The sequence below is a fragment of the Natator depressus genome, chromosome 10 (genome assembly GCF_965152275.1).
Source record: "Natator depressus isolate rNatDep1 chromosome 10, rNatDep2.hap1, whole genome shotgun sequence".
Lineage (NCBI taxonomy): Eukaryota > Metazoa > Chordata > Testudines > Cheloniidae > Natator > Natator depressus.
The window spans coordinates 47,114,276-47,133,793 of NC_134243.1; the positions used below are offsets into that span (position 1 = coordinate 47,114,276).

The 19,518-nt window shown below is 50.2% G+C and overlaps 1 protein-coding gene across 1 annotated transcript in view; it reads right to left on the bottom strand.

Annotated features, from left to right (window-relative positions):
• Window positions 1-11,255: 11,255 nt before the first annotated feature.
• PTPN9 (protein tyrosine phosphatase non-receptor type 9) overlaps window positions 11,256-19,518 on the bottom strand; it is a 52,451-nt gene continuing 44,188 nt past the window's right edge. Inside the window, exons 10-13 of the mRNA XM_074966028.1 lie at window positions 16,108-16,186; window positions 14,562-14,712; window positions 13,762-13,969; window positions 11,256-13,038 (exon numbers count right to left, since the gene is read on the bottom strand). Coding sequence (XP_074822129.1) covers window positions 12,824-13,038; window positions 13,762-13,969; window positions 14,562-14,712; window positions 16,108-16,186 — 653 coding nt within the window. The 3' untranslated portion in view covers window positions 11,256-12,823. The remainder of the gene's footprint in view (window positions 13,039-13,761; window positions 13,970-14,561; window positions 14,713-16,107; window positions 16,187-19,518) is intronic.

Here is a 19,518-nt window from a genome sequence, read left to right on the forward strand (position 1 = left end):
TGCACCCAAGTGCAACAGACTGTGATCGGAGTTCAGCTGAACGTCGCCATGAGGATGTGCCCCTGACTGGTCCGTCACCCTGATAATGGTGGATTTTGGAACCCTCCAGAATTGGGGCATTTGGTGACAGCCACGAGAATGTCTCATTCATTCTCCCGCCAATACCACAGCTTGTGTCCACCCCTACCAAACATCTGACAATAAAACCTGGACATGGCCATGGACGCAATCTCCTCTCCTCCACGCACACACTTAAAATACAACTCATGCCCTGGGTGGAGGGGATTAACCATTTAATGTGTTTTATTTTTTTTTAAAAAAAGTACAATTTTATAAGTGGAATAACTTACTCTAGAGAGTGCTGCTGTACTCCTCCCACAAGGCGTGCATATATCTTTAGGACCACAGACTGTTACTTCATATGACTGTATGGCCGTGTGGTCATATAATGGATACAAGATATTACATGGACCAAGAGGAGAGAGCACATTTGTGAAGAAGTTAGCTGGGTCCCTCTGCAACATCATAGCTGCTCTGAGCGTGCAGCTTTCACCATGTGCCCCTCTCAGCGATTGCTGCTTCATTGGTCCATCAACTCTTGGCTTACACATTCCTTAGGACACGGCTGGATATATCTATTTGGGCAGCTCCACTTTGAAGGCTGGATAATGCATGTCCTGGCATCCTCTGAAGCTCCAGCTCTCAAAAGAAGTGTTCAGTAGCTCAGCAGATGTATAGTACCTACAGATAAAGGAGTTTCCCACCCATACAGGTGCAGATCAATGAATTGTAGTATTTCACCAGACTATATTAAGTGCATGGAGGAATTCTGCTGCTCATGAGTTCTGGGGATTGCGAAAGGCTGCTGGGAATCCACAGATTCAAGCTTCTACAGGGAGTTTATCCCCCAAAGCTGGTGGAGATTTTATTTTAGTAAGTAAATCGTGCAACAATTGTCCCTCGTGCTGGCACAGCTGCTGCAAAACAGGGAGGAAGCTGCACCAGCCCTTCCAGCTGTCTCAACGCTCCCATACCCAAGCTTCCAAGAGGCTGCATCCCAACCCAGCGATGCCCCCACTTGGGCTCCATTCCACTGGATGGGGCTCGACCCTGTTGTCTTTTCCTCAGTTAGACTTCAGAATCGACTATCCCTTTCCTGCTCCAAGCCGCCCTCTGACTCACAAGGGTTCATTCTTTCCAGGTGGAGCAGAGCGGAATCAGCGGAGCCGCGTGATGCGTATTTCCAGCAGCCTTAGGGTGGGGTCACCGTCTGACTCTGGGAGAAAGGGCACTGCACGGCCACACCATCGCTTGTGTCTATACATTCAACAGTGCCAGTCCCACTGCTGACAGGGAGAGAAATGTGTCTCTGCCACGAGGGAGGCAGAGGGCTGCATTTCACAGCAGGAAGGATTATAGCCATGAAAGGTCTTTTTTAGCGCAAGGAAAGCCCAATCCTACAGCAGTTGTAGTCAGCAGGTCTGCAATGTGCAAACAGCTGCATGGCAACTGCTGTGTTACCTCTGGCATCACAACAATCAGCTGTTCAGCACTGTCTCGCAATCGGAGGGCTAGATCCTGCCTTTGACTGCCAGGGCCAGTTACTGGGGGGCAAAGCACGACAGGAGCATTTTCTCCTCACCACCAGCAAGGCAGAATCCCTACAAGAGGGTGTGGCTGATAGGCAAGTTACTGACAAGAACTGCTGGAAAGGGGGCATGGCCAAGAGCCCATCTGGTAAGCACACAAGCTGGTGTCACATGCTTGCCAGGAGTGCACACTGCTCTTTTAAAAAAAAAAAAAGAGGACAAAACGCAGGAGTGCGCAACCTACTGAGCAGTGACTGGCCTGCCCTGGCACGACGGGTCCTGTAGCCACTGCATAAGCAGCCTTGCCCTGCGGCCTCCTGCCCTCAACAACAAGGGCAGCTGGCAAGGAGAAAACCCCAACGTTTCTCTCCCATTCTGCACAGACACTTACAAAAATCAGCGGGCAGGAGGGATCAATCAGCACAGGTGCTCTTGTGAAGACAACATTTCCTTGCTCCCATGCATCGTATGGAGAGAAAGAACTATCTAGTTCACCAGCAACCCTTCCAGAAGCAGGGGCTAGAGGGAGCCATGGCCAGGAAAGGGGGAGCAAAGAGAGCAAGGGGGAATAGATCAGCTTTGATGGGATGCCCATCAAACCATGACGTGTGGCAGGAGGCACTTGGTAAAATTCTTGAAATGAATTGAAAGGAAGGTTAGGATGGTTTCCCTGCCTCTGACATTTTGCCCCGTCCCTGTCCATCTTCTCTGCAGCACATGTACAGCTGGGACGCAGAGGTTATTACTGGCTAGGGAAGCTGGGACCCTGGGTTAAGATACTGGCAGTCAGTCACTGCCATGACACCTCTGGTTTTCTGGCTAACATCCTGTGGTCTGAACACTGCATGGAAAATGTTAAGGCCCAACATGACTGTATATCTTACAGACACCTCCAGTCACTCACACTTCACTCTTGTGCTGATCACAATGTGATCAGAATGGATCTCTCTCGCTAGCCACCTAGCTCGCAGTTACCCATCTAGTTTCCTCTCTAGTGGCCTTATTCTGCCTTTAGCTACCATTACATGTGCAGCTCCCACTGGCCTTACGGGGAATGGTGCTTGTATACAGGAGGGAAGAAAATGGCCCAAATGTTCAAAGTGTGCATGCTTCTGTCCATGTGCAATCCCTAGTGTGCACACTATGCACATACCCATGCGGGCACTCACACCATGTGCATTGCACAGGGACAAGTCGAACACAAGCAAAATGCTTGTGCACTTCTGAAAATCTAGGCCTCCAGCCCAGCCTATAGCCCAGTTCCTATCCTCCGGGGGCAGGGGGGGGGAAGAGGGGAAAAATAGCTTTAATCCAAATAACTACTATGCACCTGCAACAGGCTACCTTCATATGACAAGCTTTTCCCCATATGTGTCAGATATCTTAATCAGTCACCGTTCTGTTTCCACCTCCTATGTCCCCAACCTCTCTGCTTCCCTTTAATCACCTCTAAAGGCCAGTTTGGAGATGTGCACCACTGGCTGAGACTACAAAAGCTGCCAGGGCAACTACAGGAAGGAGTGGCTATAAATCCAAAGAGCATCTTAAAGAAGGGCGAGTTGTTGATTACACTTACAGACACAAAACGTCAAGTCATGTCACATATGTGCCTCGGTTTCCCCAAATGTAAAACTGGGATGTCATACTAACCTCCTTTGTAAAGTGCTTGGAGATTTATGGATGAAAAGTGCTATGTAAGAGCTATGTATTATTTTTATTTGAACATTAATTTCTATGGCCGCTGCCTTTAAGGAACAGTCTGAAGAATGGGGAGGGATAAAGTTTTGCCATATTTACATCTAAGGAGACAGAAGTTTCTTCTCCCTTTAAATAAAATTCCTCAACTTAGTATAAAATTGAGATTTCTGTTTTCCTTTTTTAAAGGCTTTGCAATAAAATGCAGGTTAAGAGACCTGAATAACATAGGGAGTCATATCAAAGATAGAGGCCATCTCGTTTGATCGGTTTTGTTCTGTTTATTTTTAAATCTGTGCACTAGCTGTTCAGAACAGAGCTACAGAGTAAAGCAACACCAACCTGAAATCTGGTCAGTTTCACACAGGGAGTTAAAAGCAGGCCTCTAGACCTGCCTTGGAGTCCTCCTGCCAAATTTTGTGGGTTTAGAATAGTGTTTTTACCTCCTCTGTTACTGCAGGAGAGACCCTAACAAACAACAAGGGAACCTGACTATATGCAAAGCACTGCCACCTGGAAATAAATACAGACCCTTGTTCCTCTAATCGCTTTCTGTTACAGTAATCTCAGGTGTTACTTACAGCAACAGTGGGTTAAAGCTTTTTTAGAGGGAAGTATGATTTTAACCCACTGCATTTTGCTGCTGATGGTTTTTATGCTACAGACATAACCAATTACATTGGCTCCAAGTTTTTCTGTCATTACCTCGCTCAAAAAAAAGTATTTTGTTTGCTTTCGTCTGCTTTGTGATGGTTATTATTTACGTAGCATCCAGAAATACATGAGGCACATCACCTCTGGATCGGAAACACATTGATCTTGTATTGCTGCACCTGCTGCTTATCCCCCAGCTGAAGTCAGAATGCTCCATTTGTGATGTTACATGTACTAGTTGCAGAGAGGGTCATGCAAAGTGTGTGTGTGTGGTTTTTTGGTTTTTTTTTAAACTCGGGGATTTGTAAACATCTTTGGGCAGAGCCCTGTTTTCTTATCATGTTTGTGAGATGCCTCATATATTTTGTTCTGGATGCTACATAAATAATAGCCTAAAAGAGCTGCTCAAGGAATTGTTTTGGGGAAGTCCTGTGGCTTGTGTAATACCGGAGGTCAGACACAATGGTCCCTTTTGGCTGTGGAATCTATGAATAAAATATTTTTGAGCTAGGTAATAAAAGAAAATATTTAAGGGAGGAAACCCCTCTTTGGAAATATTCAGGTGGGGAGCATTCGTTGCTAACCAGCACATTGTTCAAAATGCGCTAGGCCAGTGGTTCTCAAAGCCGGTCCGCTGCTTGTTCAGGGAAAGCACCTGGCGGGCCGGACCAGTTTGTTTACCTGCCGCGTCCGCAGGTTCGGCCGATCACGGCTCCCACTGGCTGCAGTTCACCGCTCCAGGCCAATGGGGGCTGCGGGAAGGGCGGCCTGCTGGGTGACCTTAGGCAAAATCACTTACTTTGCCTGTGTTTCCTCTCCCACCCTATGCCTTTTTATTTAGCGTGTGAACATCTTGGGATGGGGCAGTATCTTACTAGGTGTCTGTACAGGGCCTGGCACAATGGGGCCCTGATCTCAATTGGGGCCTCAAGTTTGTACTGTAAATAATATTATTTGTGATAAGAGACCTTAAATATTTAAAGAAACCCTGTAATGTTTAATTTAAAAAAAAAAAGCGGGGGGGAGGGGGAGGAATGTCAGGCTGAACTCTGTCCTTAGCCCCCCCACCACTGCAAGCTTGGAGATTCTAGCAACACGTTGGCTCATCAGCACGCCTGGCTTTTCTGTCGCTTTAGGTGAGGCAAGCAGCCCCGGCCTGAACAGAGCTTTCTAAAGATTTACATCTCCACTGATTTACACCCGAGCCCCTGCCAGGCAGGATAGAAACAGGCCACTTTTCAAAGTGGTGACACAACCCCCAAGGACCAGGGGTCACAGCTGTTAGATGACTTCTTTAAAGTGCAAGAGAGACCCAGAATCGGTTTTCTAGTATTTTAGTCCATAGAGTGCCGCAGGCAAAGGGCTTAATGACGCAAATTTGATCAGTCCTCTCCAGCGGTCAAAATCCCATGGTTACTAACTCTCTTGAGATCACGGAGAGATTTAAAAGCATCCCATTTCCCTGGTTCTCTAAAACATGATGCGGGAGGGCGTGGGAATAAGGTTCTTCCTGTTAAAATGCTGTCACATTCTCCCAGGATTCCCCCCCCCGCAAAAGAAACAAACATTCAATGAATGCTAAGACTGTGCAGATAACCCCTCTACAAGGGCAGAGTTAGGGTTGCACTTCCTCATTTTTCATCTAACTAGGTCCTTGTATAGCTCCTCTTCCCCAAATGATCTGAATAACTAAGAGTCATCATTAATCAATGGATTTTATTCTTACAGTGCTACTGAATTACTATTAACCCCATTTTACAGATGGGAAACCGAGGCATAGAGAGATTAAGGGACCTCCCTGAGGTCACACAGGATGTCTGTCTGATCTAGGGAAGGAGTGTAGGTCTCCCAAATACCAGTTCAGTGTTCAATCCATAAGACCGTTCCTTCTATGTCCATGCCTTACGTAGCCTATATTGTGCAGGAGGGCAGATTAGATGATTGAATGGTCCCTTTTTGCTTTAAAAATCTATGATTCTCCAATTTTTCAATAATGCAGTGTAATCAGACATTTTGCCTCACATCCTTACATAGGTGTAACATAGCTTGCACTTTTTTCCTCCAATGTTTAATCCTAACACTAATTTTATTGTCATAATAGTTCAGTATCGCTTTATCATCAGACTTTTCATACAGTTCACCTTTCTAATGTACATAGGAAGAATTTAATCAACAGCTACACAATGTTGTTTTCAACCAATAGTACCGACTTCCTTGGGTGCAATTCAGGGGATGAAACAGTTGACTAGAAGCTCATTTGGTGGTCTATATCTGCTAGCTAATTGTCACAATTACTGTATACAGATTACCGTGTGTGTGTGTGTACTTTTTACTGTGTATTTTTTGTACAGTGGGCAGTGTTGCCTAGTGGATAGTGCACTGGATTGGAACTCAGGAGACCTGGATTCTATTCTACTCCTGCTAGCCTGCTGGGTGACCTTGGGCAAGTCGCTTTCCTAGCTCTGTGCCTCAGTTTGCCCATCTGTAAAATGAGGTTAATGATGCTAAACCTCCTTTGTGAGGTGCTTTGAGATCAACAGATGAAGAGCTAGGTATTAACAAGATGTTAACATGAACAGTATTGTAGAAAACATTATATCTGATCGTGTAATTAAAGCTGGGGCAGAGCTAAGGTTGTGGGTGCCAGCTGTGTGCTGGTGTTCCCTGCCTTTAGAATGCCTCTCTGTTGCCTCCTCTCTGTTCTCCAAACAAGCTTTTTTGAAAATAAAATTTCTTAGGTTTTATACAGAAAAAAGCAGCACTTGAGTCTCCAGCCCTTGCATGTTCTGCAGACTTTCCAAAACCACGGTAAGTAAGTGTCAATCCCGTCACCGAGAAATATGTGGGGAGACCCCACCTGAAGGCCCCAGGCCCCTGCCCCGGCACCCTAGGAGGAGGCAGGGTGTTCACCTGTGCCCCACAGGAACTCTGCACCCAGCTGCTGAGTTCCCACAGTGAGCCAGAGCGAGCATCCCTGCCACGCGCCTTGAGAATTCATAGGAGCTCTGTCCTTGCCTGTGCACCTTAGGGAGTCCACAGCTGGTGAAGGGGATTTGAATTTTGATCATTGACACAGGTGATGAGATGCATCAAAGCAGGGCTCCCTCCTGCACACCAGAGACAGGACTGCAGGGCTCTGCTTCGCAAGATCTACAGATGCTGTGGCGAGGAGCTTGCATTTGCCTCGGTCCCCGTGCGCCTTACAAGAGCTCTTCTCTCAGCTCCAGTTCTCCCTGCCAATTTCAGCGACAGAACACTAACCAGGAGCCCGACGCAGCTGTGCACAGAGCAGCCTGCTTCAGGTATGCACTTCAGGTGCAATCCAACGCTCACTGTAGTCAAGTGCAAGATTCCTGCTGCCTCCATCAGCCCCTTGACATCAATGGAATCTACTTGTGTGGTTAAAGTCAAGCATGTGCATAAGTGTTGGCAGGACTGGGGCCCTAGTGAACTTAGTGAAAACAACCTACAGCACTTGCTCAGCATGCGAGTTTCAAACGCTCATAACACAGTTAAAATCAAACCCTGTCACCTTTGGGAAGAAGGCTGCACACTGCTCCTCATTTAAGGCTAGTTCCAGACCAAATTGCAACATTCACATCTGTCATTTTGACTGCAAGGCTGTGTTAAACAAACAAAAAGTTGCAAGATGATTTTTTTTAGAATGGGAAACGCACGCCCACCTCCTTGTACTCAAACCCAGCGGAATGGGTTTACTCAGTTTAGAGACCACGCCTAGAAAAATCTCAGCCCTAAAAAATTATGAGCAACCGAAAACAGGGGATTGGAATGGAAACTCTTCTGCAACTTTCACTCTGATAAGTCAAGAGCAAAACCCCACTAGAATGTAACACAAGAATAGGTGAACTGGAAGGAGACAGTGTTCTGATAACACAGGCTACTAGGCCCTTGTTTACTCCCTTTGTAAATCAGTGGAGAGATCTGGATGCCCAAGGATGGCAGAACTGGCTTCCTAGTTCCATGATATCAGAATGTGTAGATATGTATATTTATCGAGCTTTGCAGCTCACTGTTAAGTGTACACGGTGCCTGGACCAAATCCTGCTCTCTGTCACGCTGGTGTAAATCTCAGGTAACGAATGAAGCCAATTGTGTTACCCCAGATTCACACAGGTGTAACGGAGAGCACAATTTGGTCCTGCCTCCGTATAAACACACATGGCATCAGGAAAGGAGGCATTCAACTGGCTGGAGGAGGCTCTGGCTGCTCTTGTAACTGTCCAGCTCTGGGTTTCTCTGAGAACGTGTCTCTTGGGGGTGGTATGCCCACAGGGCAGAAGAGTTTTCTTACTGCCCATTTCCAAGGATCCCAAAGGCTAAAGCTGTTTTTGCAAATCAGGATTTATCTTACTCAGTGGACAGCCAGCTGCTGCAGTCCTTCAGCTGCCAGCTGCCTTTCCAGTCTCACCTGTGAAGGGAAGAAGGAGGGACCAGCAAACCAAGGGATTTAAAGTCTCCTATTTTGGACTGATCCAGCGTCCATTTCAATTCAACAGAATCACGAGCTGACCAACTGCAGATGGAGCTGCTGGTGCTCTCTCCCTTTCTACAGCAAAGGGGCATCGGAATGGCAAAAATAAGATAAGGGGTGATCATCCCGGCTCCATAGACTTCAGTAGTAAAACAGCCATTGACGACAATGGGACAAGGGACCAGAATGTCACCTAAGCTGTTTTGGCTTTTTTAATTAATGAATCCCTTGTGCGGTTTAGTGCATAGAGCACTGTATCGGGCCTCCGAAGATGTGGGTTCTGGTCCCAGCTCGACTACAGAGTGACCATGGGCAAGTCACTTCCCCTCCCGCTGCCTGCCTGGCTTGTTTCTTTAGACTGTACGCTCTTCAGGACATACATCTAAGTGAGCTTCCTCCTGAGCTTGCTTATTTTTGGGGCTCCTTGCTACACAGCCCCCTCTGGCCCTGCCCCTAGTTCCCTCAGCCATAGGGAAGCTCTCAATACCTGTATTCTCCTGAGCTGGAGCTAAGGAGACCCACCTGGTCTGGCTGTCAGGCTGCAGAATGACTCTACAGCTCTCTGCAGGGTCCTAGCACCTGTTGGCCTGGTGGCGACTGTTTCCACAGAAACGGGATCGAACAGGCATCAACAGCGAGCACCGGGTTTGCAAAAAGCAGCTACAGATGTTAGAAGCCTTAAATTAAAGAAACAATAGCAGTGAGGGAAACACTTGGTGGCTGTAGTACCTCAACGGGGGGGAGGGGACAGAATTAAAAATAGTCACTTAAAAAACAACAACAGATTTTTAACCACCCTCCTACTTAAATATTTAAAAAAGTGAATAAAAGCAATATGGACCTTCAAGTAGCGTGGTTATACTGGATAGCAGGGATTCAGTGGTTGAAGGCCCACGGTTGACACTCTCCCAATATGTGGGTGTCTGATGTTTATGCGTACATGATGATTTATGTGTACACACACCTCGGCATACTCCAGTAGGTAAGCATATACCTTTATCCATCTGTATCCCCATGCATACAGAAGCACCTTCTGCATCCAAGGAAAACAGGTACCATTAATCCTGTCCCTGTTGCTTTCATTGGACTGGGTGCATAAATACAACTGTAAGACATGCAGCTCTTTGACATCATCTTTCGGATGATGATGATTGAGGAGGGAGGCTGTGCATGTGTGTGTCAGATAGGCAACGTGGTCCAATGCATAGGGCACTAGACTGGGAGCCAGGAGAGCTGGGTTCTAATCCAGGCTCTGCCACTGTCCTGCTGGGTGACCATGAGCAAACCACTTCCCTTCGCTGTGCTGGTTTCCCCTCCCCTTCCTTTGTCTCCTCTGTTTCAGTTGTAAACTCGTCCGCAGAGGGATCATGTGTATGTTCAGCACCTAGCACAAGAGGGCTCTGATCAGGGGTGGGACCCTCTACGTGCTAATATAATGGACATAAATAATACGTGTCAGGGTGTCTCCGATTTACCTGAGCAGCTCAAAACCCTGCCCCACCTTTGTATTGAGCCTGTTGAGTGAGCTGTAATTAACTATATAATTGAGGCGTCTGTATTAAATTGTGCAGAAAATCAGCAAACGAAACCCTTAAAGAGGCACACACAATTTGTCAGCCTTCTCATCCAGAGCTCAGGGGGCGGGGTCAGTGGACTTTGCACATACCTTTTCCTTTATAGTGAAGGGGCAGAGGTGTCTGGGCCAAACCCATCGCTTACAGAAAAGAGAGCTAGCTTTTGTGAAAGGAAAACCCCACCAGCCACGCCCAGACGAACAGCTGTGCCTGACCTCTTTCAACAAGGCTATTTAGCGCAAAGCCAAACAACAGGAAAGTAAGAAGAGACTCATTTACCTGTGATTTTTCTGGCTGGCTGTGGCCCTAAGTAACAGACATCCTGAGGGATTATCTAGGCACATACTGTATACATGAGAAGCACAGTAAATTAATCCATAATTAAAGCATGCATAACCAACAGCAGCAGCCTCTGTCTCTCTCTGCTACCACGAACGGTTTGTGTGAAGTTCTACCATTGAGTCCAAGGTCTACTTAGGACAGAGGTGGGCAAACTATGGCCCGCGGGACCGTCCTACTCGCCCTTTAAGCTCCCGGCCGGGGAGGCTAGCCCCCAGCCCCTCCCCTGCAGCCGTGCGGGCAGTGCGGCTTGCGCCCGCCCACCTCCCAGGCTTTCCAATAAGCCTGTCCTGCTGCTCTGAGCGGCATGGTAAGGGGGTGGGGAGAAGGGGTGTTGGATAAGGGGTAGGAGGTCCCGGGGGGTAGTCAGGGGCAGTTGGATGGGGTGGAGGTTCGGCGGTGGGGGTCAGTTAGGAGACAGGGGGAGGGGCGGTGAGGGGACAAGGAGCAGGGCGGGTTGGATGGGTCAGGGGTTCTGAGGGGGGCGGGAAGTGGGAGGGGGCCAGGCTGTTTCCGGGGGCACAGCCTTCCCTACCCGGCCCTCCATACCATTTTGCAACCCCAATGTGGCCCTCGGGCCAAAAAGTTTGCCCACTCCTGACCTAGGAGGTCCTTCTCCCATGGAGCCACAAACTCCCGCTGAGGCCAACAGGAGCGAAAGAGAGGTCTGCACCGGTTAACCCCCTGCAAGCCTGATGCTGCCCCCACTGGACTTAAGGATGGACTCCCACTGACTTCATTGGACACTGGACCAAGCCTGGGTCCCCCTGGACAAAGCTAAATTTCAGACTGTAAGACCCACAATCCTAACCCAGTCCCTCTTTCGCTCTGCGTCCACAGACTCCCTCACTTCAACTCTCCTCCCATTCCCTGAGCGGCTGCATTGACGAAGCAAGGCGTATGGATCGTCTGTAGGTATATTTATACGTAAATACAAAAACTGTCTCACCATGCGACAGCGCATAGGAACATTTACAATGATCTCCAGCTCTGGCTCGATCAAGTGAACGTTAAATACAAAACCAAAAAGGTTGTAAAAATAAGAATGTACATTCAGAGAGCTTATTACAGTATAAAGGTACTGAGGGTCTGTTCAGCTGCCAACCTCACCTCCCTGGGCGGGGAAGGAGGGGTGTGATGGTCAGATAGCTCAGCAGCACTTGGGAGGGCTGGGGTTGCACAGTCTGTGCGTTGAATGGCAGGCCGGGCACCGCCGGGGCAGGAAGAAAGGGGTAAGCAGCTGCTCCAGGTTTTTGGCTTCTCTACCTTAAGGTGGTTTTGGCTTGGCACTTGGCAGCCGCAGCTCATCCCGATGATGTCTGCCTGGCAGAGATAGGCGGGAGGGGGACTCCCTGGAAAAGCACCGCTTCTAGCGCAGAAGTTACCACCATCAGTTGAGTTCAGACTTCCTTGATAACGCCCAGTTACTCTGACAGCACTTCACAGCCCTCTGCCCTGCAACATTTCGTACCTACTGCCGCCCGTCGCTGCCCCCTAGTGAGCAGGTGAGTCATCTCCAGCCTGGGAAGGAAGGGTCCCCTCATCACAGTGAAGATCTGCAACTCCTCACTCAAGGGAAAAGATGGGCCCCGGGACCCCTCCTCCAAATAAAAGACAGGTAAGACTGTGTAACCCCTGCACGGCACCCCGGCATGGGGATGTAACATGCGCTCTGATCTAGCTGGGCCTAGCGCAGCGTCTCCGCACCACTCCGATCCAACAGGAATGCATCAGCGCAACACACGCCATGGTCCGTACACTGACGTGCGTGTGTACTACCGAGTGTGCGTCTTCTACAGCTGCAGCAGAGGAGTGAAAACTAACAAACAAACAAAACAGAGCCAGTAACATCACAGCGCCATTAACAATGCAAGGCTATAACTCCCCACTCGAGAGATCACAGCAGTGAGACAACATTACAACACTGAGCCCCAGGAGCAGCCAGAACCAGGTGCGTGTGTATATGTATCTATATAATACTTTCGTAGGCTAGACTTGAACACATGGAGTATATATTATATACACACATACATACAGACGGACACACACACCTAGTGGCAGGTAAGACTGACGTATGTGCCTTTTCCAAGCCCAAGGCTTGGGTGGTACTGGAAATGGATATTTATTTAAGTCAAGTCCTCCAGGTGGATTTCAGGTGGTCCCACAAAAACAAAATCATACTGAGGAGCAGATCCTCTTCCCACTTATCTCTAGTTACCCCTGGCAAGTGGCAGCCACAATTTGGTTTGAATAAGGCACAGTTCAACAGCAGGTGGTAATAGTTAAGACCACGAGTCGCTAGTCAGTGGCTACTAGCTGTGATTCATCAGAACCAGCTAGCCAAGGAAAGGTTGGAGCCCTACGACAAAGGAGTTTGGTTACTGAAGGCTCTGCTGAATCCAGACTGGTCGTGAGGAAGGCGGGCTGGTCGTGACTGACAGGAGAGCCAGTCCCTGCCATCGGGTTGGGTTGTGTCCCCATTAGCTCTTCTCCTGGCCTGCCCGTGTGGGAGTGGGGGGCAGCAGGCCCTCTCTCTGCACATGCTCAATGATGGCTGTGTAACAGAAATAGTACTGCTCGGGGGTCTGGATGCTGAAGGCCCTCTGCGTTCTCATCCGCATCACCGTCTGGGGCACGTTCAGCGTGCCCGTGTCCTGCAGCTGAGAGAGGCAGATGTCCAGCGCGCAGAAGGTACCTGAGGGAGGGGACAAACAGGCCGTCCATCAAAACACTGCCACTGCAGCAGCACCACCCCACAGAAACACCCAACAATCCCGCTCCCCACTGCCACTCGTAGACTCCCAGTTACTGTCCTCAGGAGTCCTACAATCTCAGCTACCCTTGGGGAACTGCCTGCCCTAACTCCACAGATTAACACTGAATTCTTGCAAGAGGGAGGAATTCCATCCCTGAAGGACATGCAGGGATTTAAGGCTCCAGGCGTGCATGTGTCCTTGTCAATGTGCCCAGGCGGATTCCACAGAAAGGAGTTCCCGCCTGAGTCTCCCATGAAGGACCAGCCCAGTTGGGAGCAATCTGCCATGTCAAAGAGACGCTCTCGGGATCCCAGCTCTCAGGCTGAAGGTACATGGCTCCCCCCGGGAAGGGACTAAGGACTGCCTGAACCAGAAACAAATCGCAGCCAGCCCTCAGTGTGCAAAAAGCCCCGTGGGGCACGGAGCTGGAATTGGAAAGTACCGGGGGAGGGTGACAGTCTCTGTGGCTTCACAGTGGGTCTGGAGAGCATCCCATGCGGGGGAAATACAGTAAGAAGAAAGAAGAGCTATTTCCCTCTGAACTGCGGCGCCTCCTAGGGGTTCACTAGGAATGACACCAGCAGGGTTTCACTCTGTTCTCTCTGTCTCCTATTTACAGGGGCTCCCCTGGCAGCCTGCTCTCCGGAGTTGGAGAGAATTACCTGTCCTGCCGATGCCAGCGCTGCAGTGGACCACCATAGGCGGCCCTCCTGCGTGACCTTTGAAGCGAGGCCCCAGGGCACTGGCCGCCAACCTCTGCTGCTGCTTGACTGCCCCCAGGAAGTCGATCAGAGTGGCAGCTGAAGAAGGGACTCCGTAATCCGGCCAACTCAAGTACTGGAAATGGGACACCAGACGCCTCTCTCTGTGCTGTGTGCGAAAGCCCCACCATCAGTGCTTTTGTTTCCATTCCACTCCCCTACCCCCATCCGCCCCGGGAGCGCCCCATTCCTCCCAATGTACAGGGTGGGACTCCAGGCATTCCCTCTTCTTCCTGGAGCAGCTGCACACCAGCCACTGCAAGCCCAGCAGCATGGGCCTTCCCTCACCCAGCCCATCCCTTCTCCTGTCACATCACCCGCATACAGCATTTCCAAGGGTCCCGTCTCCCAGCTGGGATCAGGAGTCCGCCATCAATGCCAAACAACCCAGACACAACCTCTCTCCAAGCCAGCAGAGCTCATCAGCACAGTGGGGTCCCGAGCCCAGATGGCCCACATCACAGTGCTGCCGAGACACCATGCTCCACCCCACGTTTCTCCCTTCCGCAGAGGTGGCTGTACCCCTCTCCCCACGCAGCTGCGATTCTCCGCAGGCAGCCGAGAGGACGGCAGCTGGGGCTCACCCACGCTGCCTGCTCCTTCACGGGCACCAGTGAGGACTGCAGCCTCCTTCCCCCACGGAGCCTAGTCCTCTGGCCCCTTTCTGGAGAGGTTCCTTGCAGCGAGGGGCGGGGGATTACCTCAGTGTTATAGATCTCCAGAAGGGTTTTCTTGTAATGGTTCAGGTTCTCCACCCCAAGGTTGGTGACAGTGAGGGATCCGTAGCACACCTGGAAGTCTTTCTCCAGTGGCCAGTACTGGCCACACTTCCTCCTGCCTCCCTCCTCAAGCCTGTAATATACGAAGGGTGGGGAGAAGGGTGGGTTCTTCATTGCCTCCTCCCTGAAGCGGATCGGGGAGGTTGTTCCATCCCGGCCAAGCCACCTACCGACCTGCAGGGCAGCTCGGTCACAGACATGTTGGCGGGCTCGCACCTGCCCATACCCTATACTCAGACCTTGCTTGGTAATGGGAGAGGAGGGAAATGGGAGACACAGTCCTCCCCTGCAGGAGGGGTGAAGGACGTGACGAGCCAAGCACCTTAGAAACAATTGCTCTGCTGAGGTTTACCAGTGACCTGACAGTATTCCCCAAATGCTGGGCAGCCACATGTCAGACTGGTAAACACTACACTCAGACAAACAGCTGGGCCACTTAATCCATCGTTACAGGGGCCTATCAATCTGATAGGTCATTTCGACATACACCGGGGTACTCAGGTTTCTTGCCTTTTCATTTAAAAAAAAAAAAAAAAAAAAAAAAAGATTTCCAGCCATAATGGTTGTGGAGAGAACCTTGTAAACCTGATCAAAGCATAATTGGATGCAGTGAGCCCTGCCTGACTGGGCAGTTAACAACAGTTCAGGGGCTCTCAACAGGAGTGGTGGACACCAGCAAGCATCAGAGGTTGCAGTCATCCTACCCTTCCAGGTATGGAAAAAACAGAGACCTACTGATGTCAGCTATTCCCCAGAATGCTAAAATCAGACTCCACACTTAAAATAATCATAATGCTTCGCACATCTTCAGTGTGTTTCACAAATATTAAGAGACTCAAAACTCCATGGGGGCAGATATTAATGGACTGATTTTACATATGGGGAAACTGAGGCAGGGAGATTAAATCACCTGACCAAGGTCACAGAAGGAGCGGGCTTTAGAAATGGGAAACAGGATCCCAAAGTACTATACAAACTCTCTCTCTCTGCATATATATATATATATATATATATATATATATATACACACACACACAGTGAATATATATATAGTGTGCGTGTATGTATATATATAAAATTTGTATGGCATTTCGTATACACATATACACATGAACTTTTCCTATACATATATACATGTATAAATTATGGCCACCAACAACCAAAATGCAGCCACTTCTTGGGCAGAATATGGCAGATGCTTTAACAGTGCACAACACCTCTACAAATGTTTAGGGCAGCAAGTGAAGAAGAAAGCAAGCTATGCCATATCCGGTCCTGTCTGCTCAAGTCCCAGGAGTAGAGATTTAAGGAAACAAAATGTGGTCACCCAAACCAGACTTCAGCCTGCACCATGGCACTAACTCTCATTTTGTAAAAAGGGACATAGGATCTTGAACGTCCCCAAATGGCCAGGACCTCTCATCCAAGAGGCTGAGTGGGTCTCTGCTCTCCACGCACACTCACTCACCTGGTTGTCATGACAATCACCAGAACGTTTTGCTCCCACACCATGCGCCAGAAGTCGCAATACGTGTTTTCCAGAGGTCCTGACAGGACAGATCACACATGAGAAAGGTTATAGGTGTTGGACACATCAATTCTCATCCAGCATCCCAGTGAACGTGGGGATGCACAAATTGCACCTCCCATTGGATTGCTCCAGCCAGTCCGCTCTGGCCACACCCTCAGGAACAACCCAAGAAGAAGGCAGCACCTGGACCATTGGTGTATGGCAAATCAGCACCTAACAATGACAACAGATCCCCTAGGGCTGCCTCATCAAATCATGTGGGTCGCTGAGATGCTACATGGAGCTTCTAGGAGTATTAGCTCTAAATGCACATATGGTAGCTCCTGCTTTTCACTGCCCAGCACTCCTGTGTGATTATTAATGGTTGGGTGGTTGGTATTAGTTCCCTTCCCCTCCCAGCCACATTACAGTTGCTGTCACTGGTACCAGAGCCAGCTCACATGGCTGGAGAACGTGGCTAGAGTAGGAAGAAATTGAGGAAAACGACCCACTGTAAACACTACACCCATTCCTCCTGCAGACCAAACATGATACAGGCCAAGTGCTTAAAATGGCCGACAAATTTCTAGCTGGCTATGTCTGCCACAGGTTTGCACCCCATTCTTCTGGCCCCGCTTAGCTGCTGGCCATGTCTCAGTTGCATGTCACCAGCCCCGGGGAGGTTTGTGAAGAGCAACGTGGTGACATGAAAAGCTTTTGGGAAGAGCTGGAGGTAGGGTTCTGAATTTGCTGTGTACCCTAGACCCCATGGTGGTTTTGTGTAAACATTGAGAAAGGTGTTGACAACAAAACAGCTGAGCCTTCTGTGGTAGAACGCTGCTGCGTCAGGGATGGGCTGGCCCGTGTAAATGAGGCAGGTCCAGTGCCTGTGACAGAGCGGTACTCCCAATTGGCCATTAAGAGGGTGGGGCAGCACCTGGAGGCTAGAAAAGATCAGGGAGAGACCCAATGAGTCAGTCAGGAAAGTTTAGGAGACTGGAGGGGATCTCTAGGGACAACTACCGAATGCTCTCCGCAGGCACTCCCTGGGAAGAGGGAGGAGTTGGCAAGTTTGGGAGAAGGCTGAAGAGCAGCAAGATGGGTTCATTGGCTGGCCAGGGCCAGAGAAGGCTGAAGGCAGGAAGAGCAGCAGAGGACCTTACCTGCTGACATCTCCCGAGGAACCATGAGAGGGCCTGGGGTAGTGAGGGATGCTCCCAGCAGAGAGGCTGTGGGGAAGCTGGCAACAGAGGGGTTGCACTCCAGCTGGAAGGCTGGGGAGGCTGGCTTGCTACAAGGCCAGGAGAGGGCTGCGCTGGAGATCCAGGGCATAGCGAGGGACACTGAGGCTGCGCCGGACAGCCAGGGTGTGGCAAGAGATGCCAGGGCTGTATACTGCATGTACTGTCTGGACAATGCTGGGGAATTCTGGACTATGGTTATGGGACTTGTTATGATGCATATACATGGAACTTTTGTAATGAATTAACCCCACCAGAGCGTTTGGATTGTTTCGAGGGACTCTAAAAGGGGAAACTGAGGCAGATGCTTCTGTCAGGCCACGACTTGCTGCAAAATGGGGGAGTCCAGGGGGGCTGCTCCACAACAGACAGCATCTCTGCTGCCACATGCACACCAGGCACCTTGTGAGCTCACTGGGATTTGACGGGGGAGCTTTATGCTGCTACGCCCCTATTCAGTTGGAAATATTGATGGGGATTTTGTTTGTCTGGTAGGAGACCATGTGGTCCTATTGAAACACTTTTTGGGGAGCAACAGGGATGTACGTACTCGAGAGAGAGAGAGCGTGCTCTGTAACTAGGCAACGGCACTGAGTGATTTGATACATACTTTGGGGGCAAATAATTTGTGGAAGGGTTTTTTTTTTTTTTTTTTTTTTTTTAAAGTTTGACCACATGGCTGGACCATGGACAAATCAAATAAAACCAGCCAGTCTGTCCCACCCCTGCTCTGTCCTGACCAATGGCTCAACTGCTCCCCAGAGGAGTAACGGGGGAGGTTCCTGCGAGATGATTTGCCAGGACTGTTCCATTCCCTGAGACCCCAGGGCACATGAGAGTTATACGAGCTCTGGCAAAAGGGGCCTTGGATCATTCCTTAAATGCAGGCAGATGCTCTGCAAGCCCCAGCACAGCGAGACGGATGCTTCTTTCGCACGGCAGGTCCCTGATTCGAAAGGAACCAACGTACGTGGTGCCAAGTGCCGTAGAGACGGAGGCTGTGATTTTCCCAGGAGAGGGCATCTGCCTTAGCCAGGACGCTCGTTTCCAAACAGGCAATCAGTACTGGGTGAGACCTTCGGCTGCCGTACGCTCATACGGCTGATGGGAGAGGGAAGCTATGTTTCAGGACAGACCCCATTCCCTGCCCGCAGGGCCTACAGATACTTAGCCTGATTTCCCCTTGGACTTGAATGGGCGTCAGCACCTTTGAGATATCAGCCTCAAACGGTATGTGTGTGCTGCGATTGGGAGGCACAGCTGCAGCACGCACAGCCGTGCCCGTGCTACCTCGGATCCAGCTAGCTCGCTAAAAATAGCAGCGAAGCGGCAGGGGCATGAACTAGCTGCCTGAGTACAATCCCGCCGGGGACCCTCGGTACGTGCTCTGGTGGCCAGCCCACGCAGCTGCCGCCATGCTGCTGTTTCTCACAGGCTAGCTAGCTCAGGTACGTCCACACGTGCTGCATTTGTGCCTCTGGATCGCCTGTGGTCACACCCCCTCTCTGCCAAACTTCTCGTTCCCCCACCCCCCAAAATCCCTGCTCTTCCTTCTCAATGGGCATTGGCCGAGCTTCTCCCCCGGCCCTCTGGGCTTTGTGCCAGCCTGCAGGGAGGGATGTCTGGTGTCCCTGGCCAGTGCTGCTCCTCCACTCTGCAGGAAGCAGTTCTGCAGCACTTTATCTTTGCACAGAGCTCTCCGGACATTAACTAACCCTCACAGCACCCAGCTGCTAGGGAAATAAGTAGGGCCCTACCAAATTCATGGCCAGGAAAAATGCATCACGGACCATGAAATCTGGTCTTTTGGGTGCTTTTACCCCGTCTTATATAGATTTCACAGGGGGAGACCGGTGTTTCTCAAATTGGGGGTCCTGACCGAAAAGGGAGTTCGCGGGGGGGGGGGGGGGGGGAGGTCACGGTATTGCCACCCTTACTTCTGCGTTGCCTTCAGAGCTGGGCAGCCAGAAAGTGGCAGCTGTTGGCCGGGCGCCCAGCTCTGAAGGCCGCTCCCCACCAGCAGCAGCACAGACCGGGTGGCAACACCGCCCTTACTCCACTGCTGCTGCCTCTGGCGCGGGGCTCCCAGCCAGCAGCCGCCGCTCTCCAGCTGCTCAGCTCTGAAGGC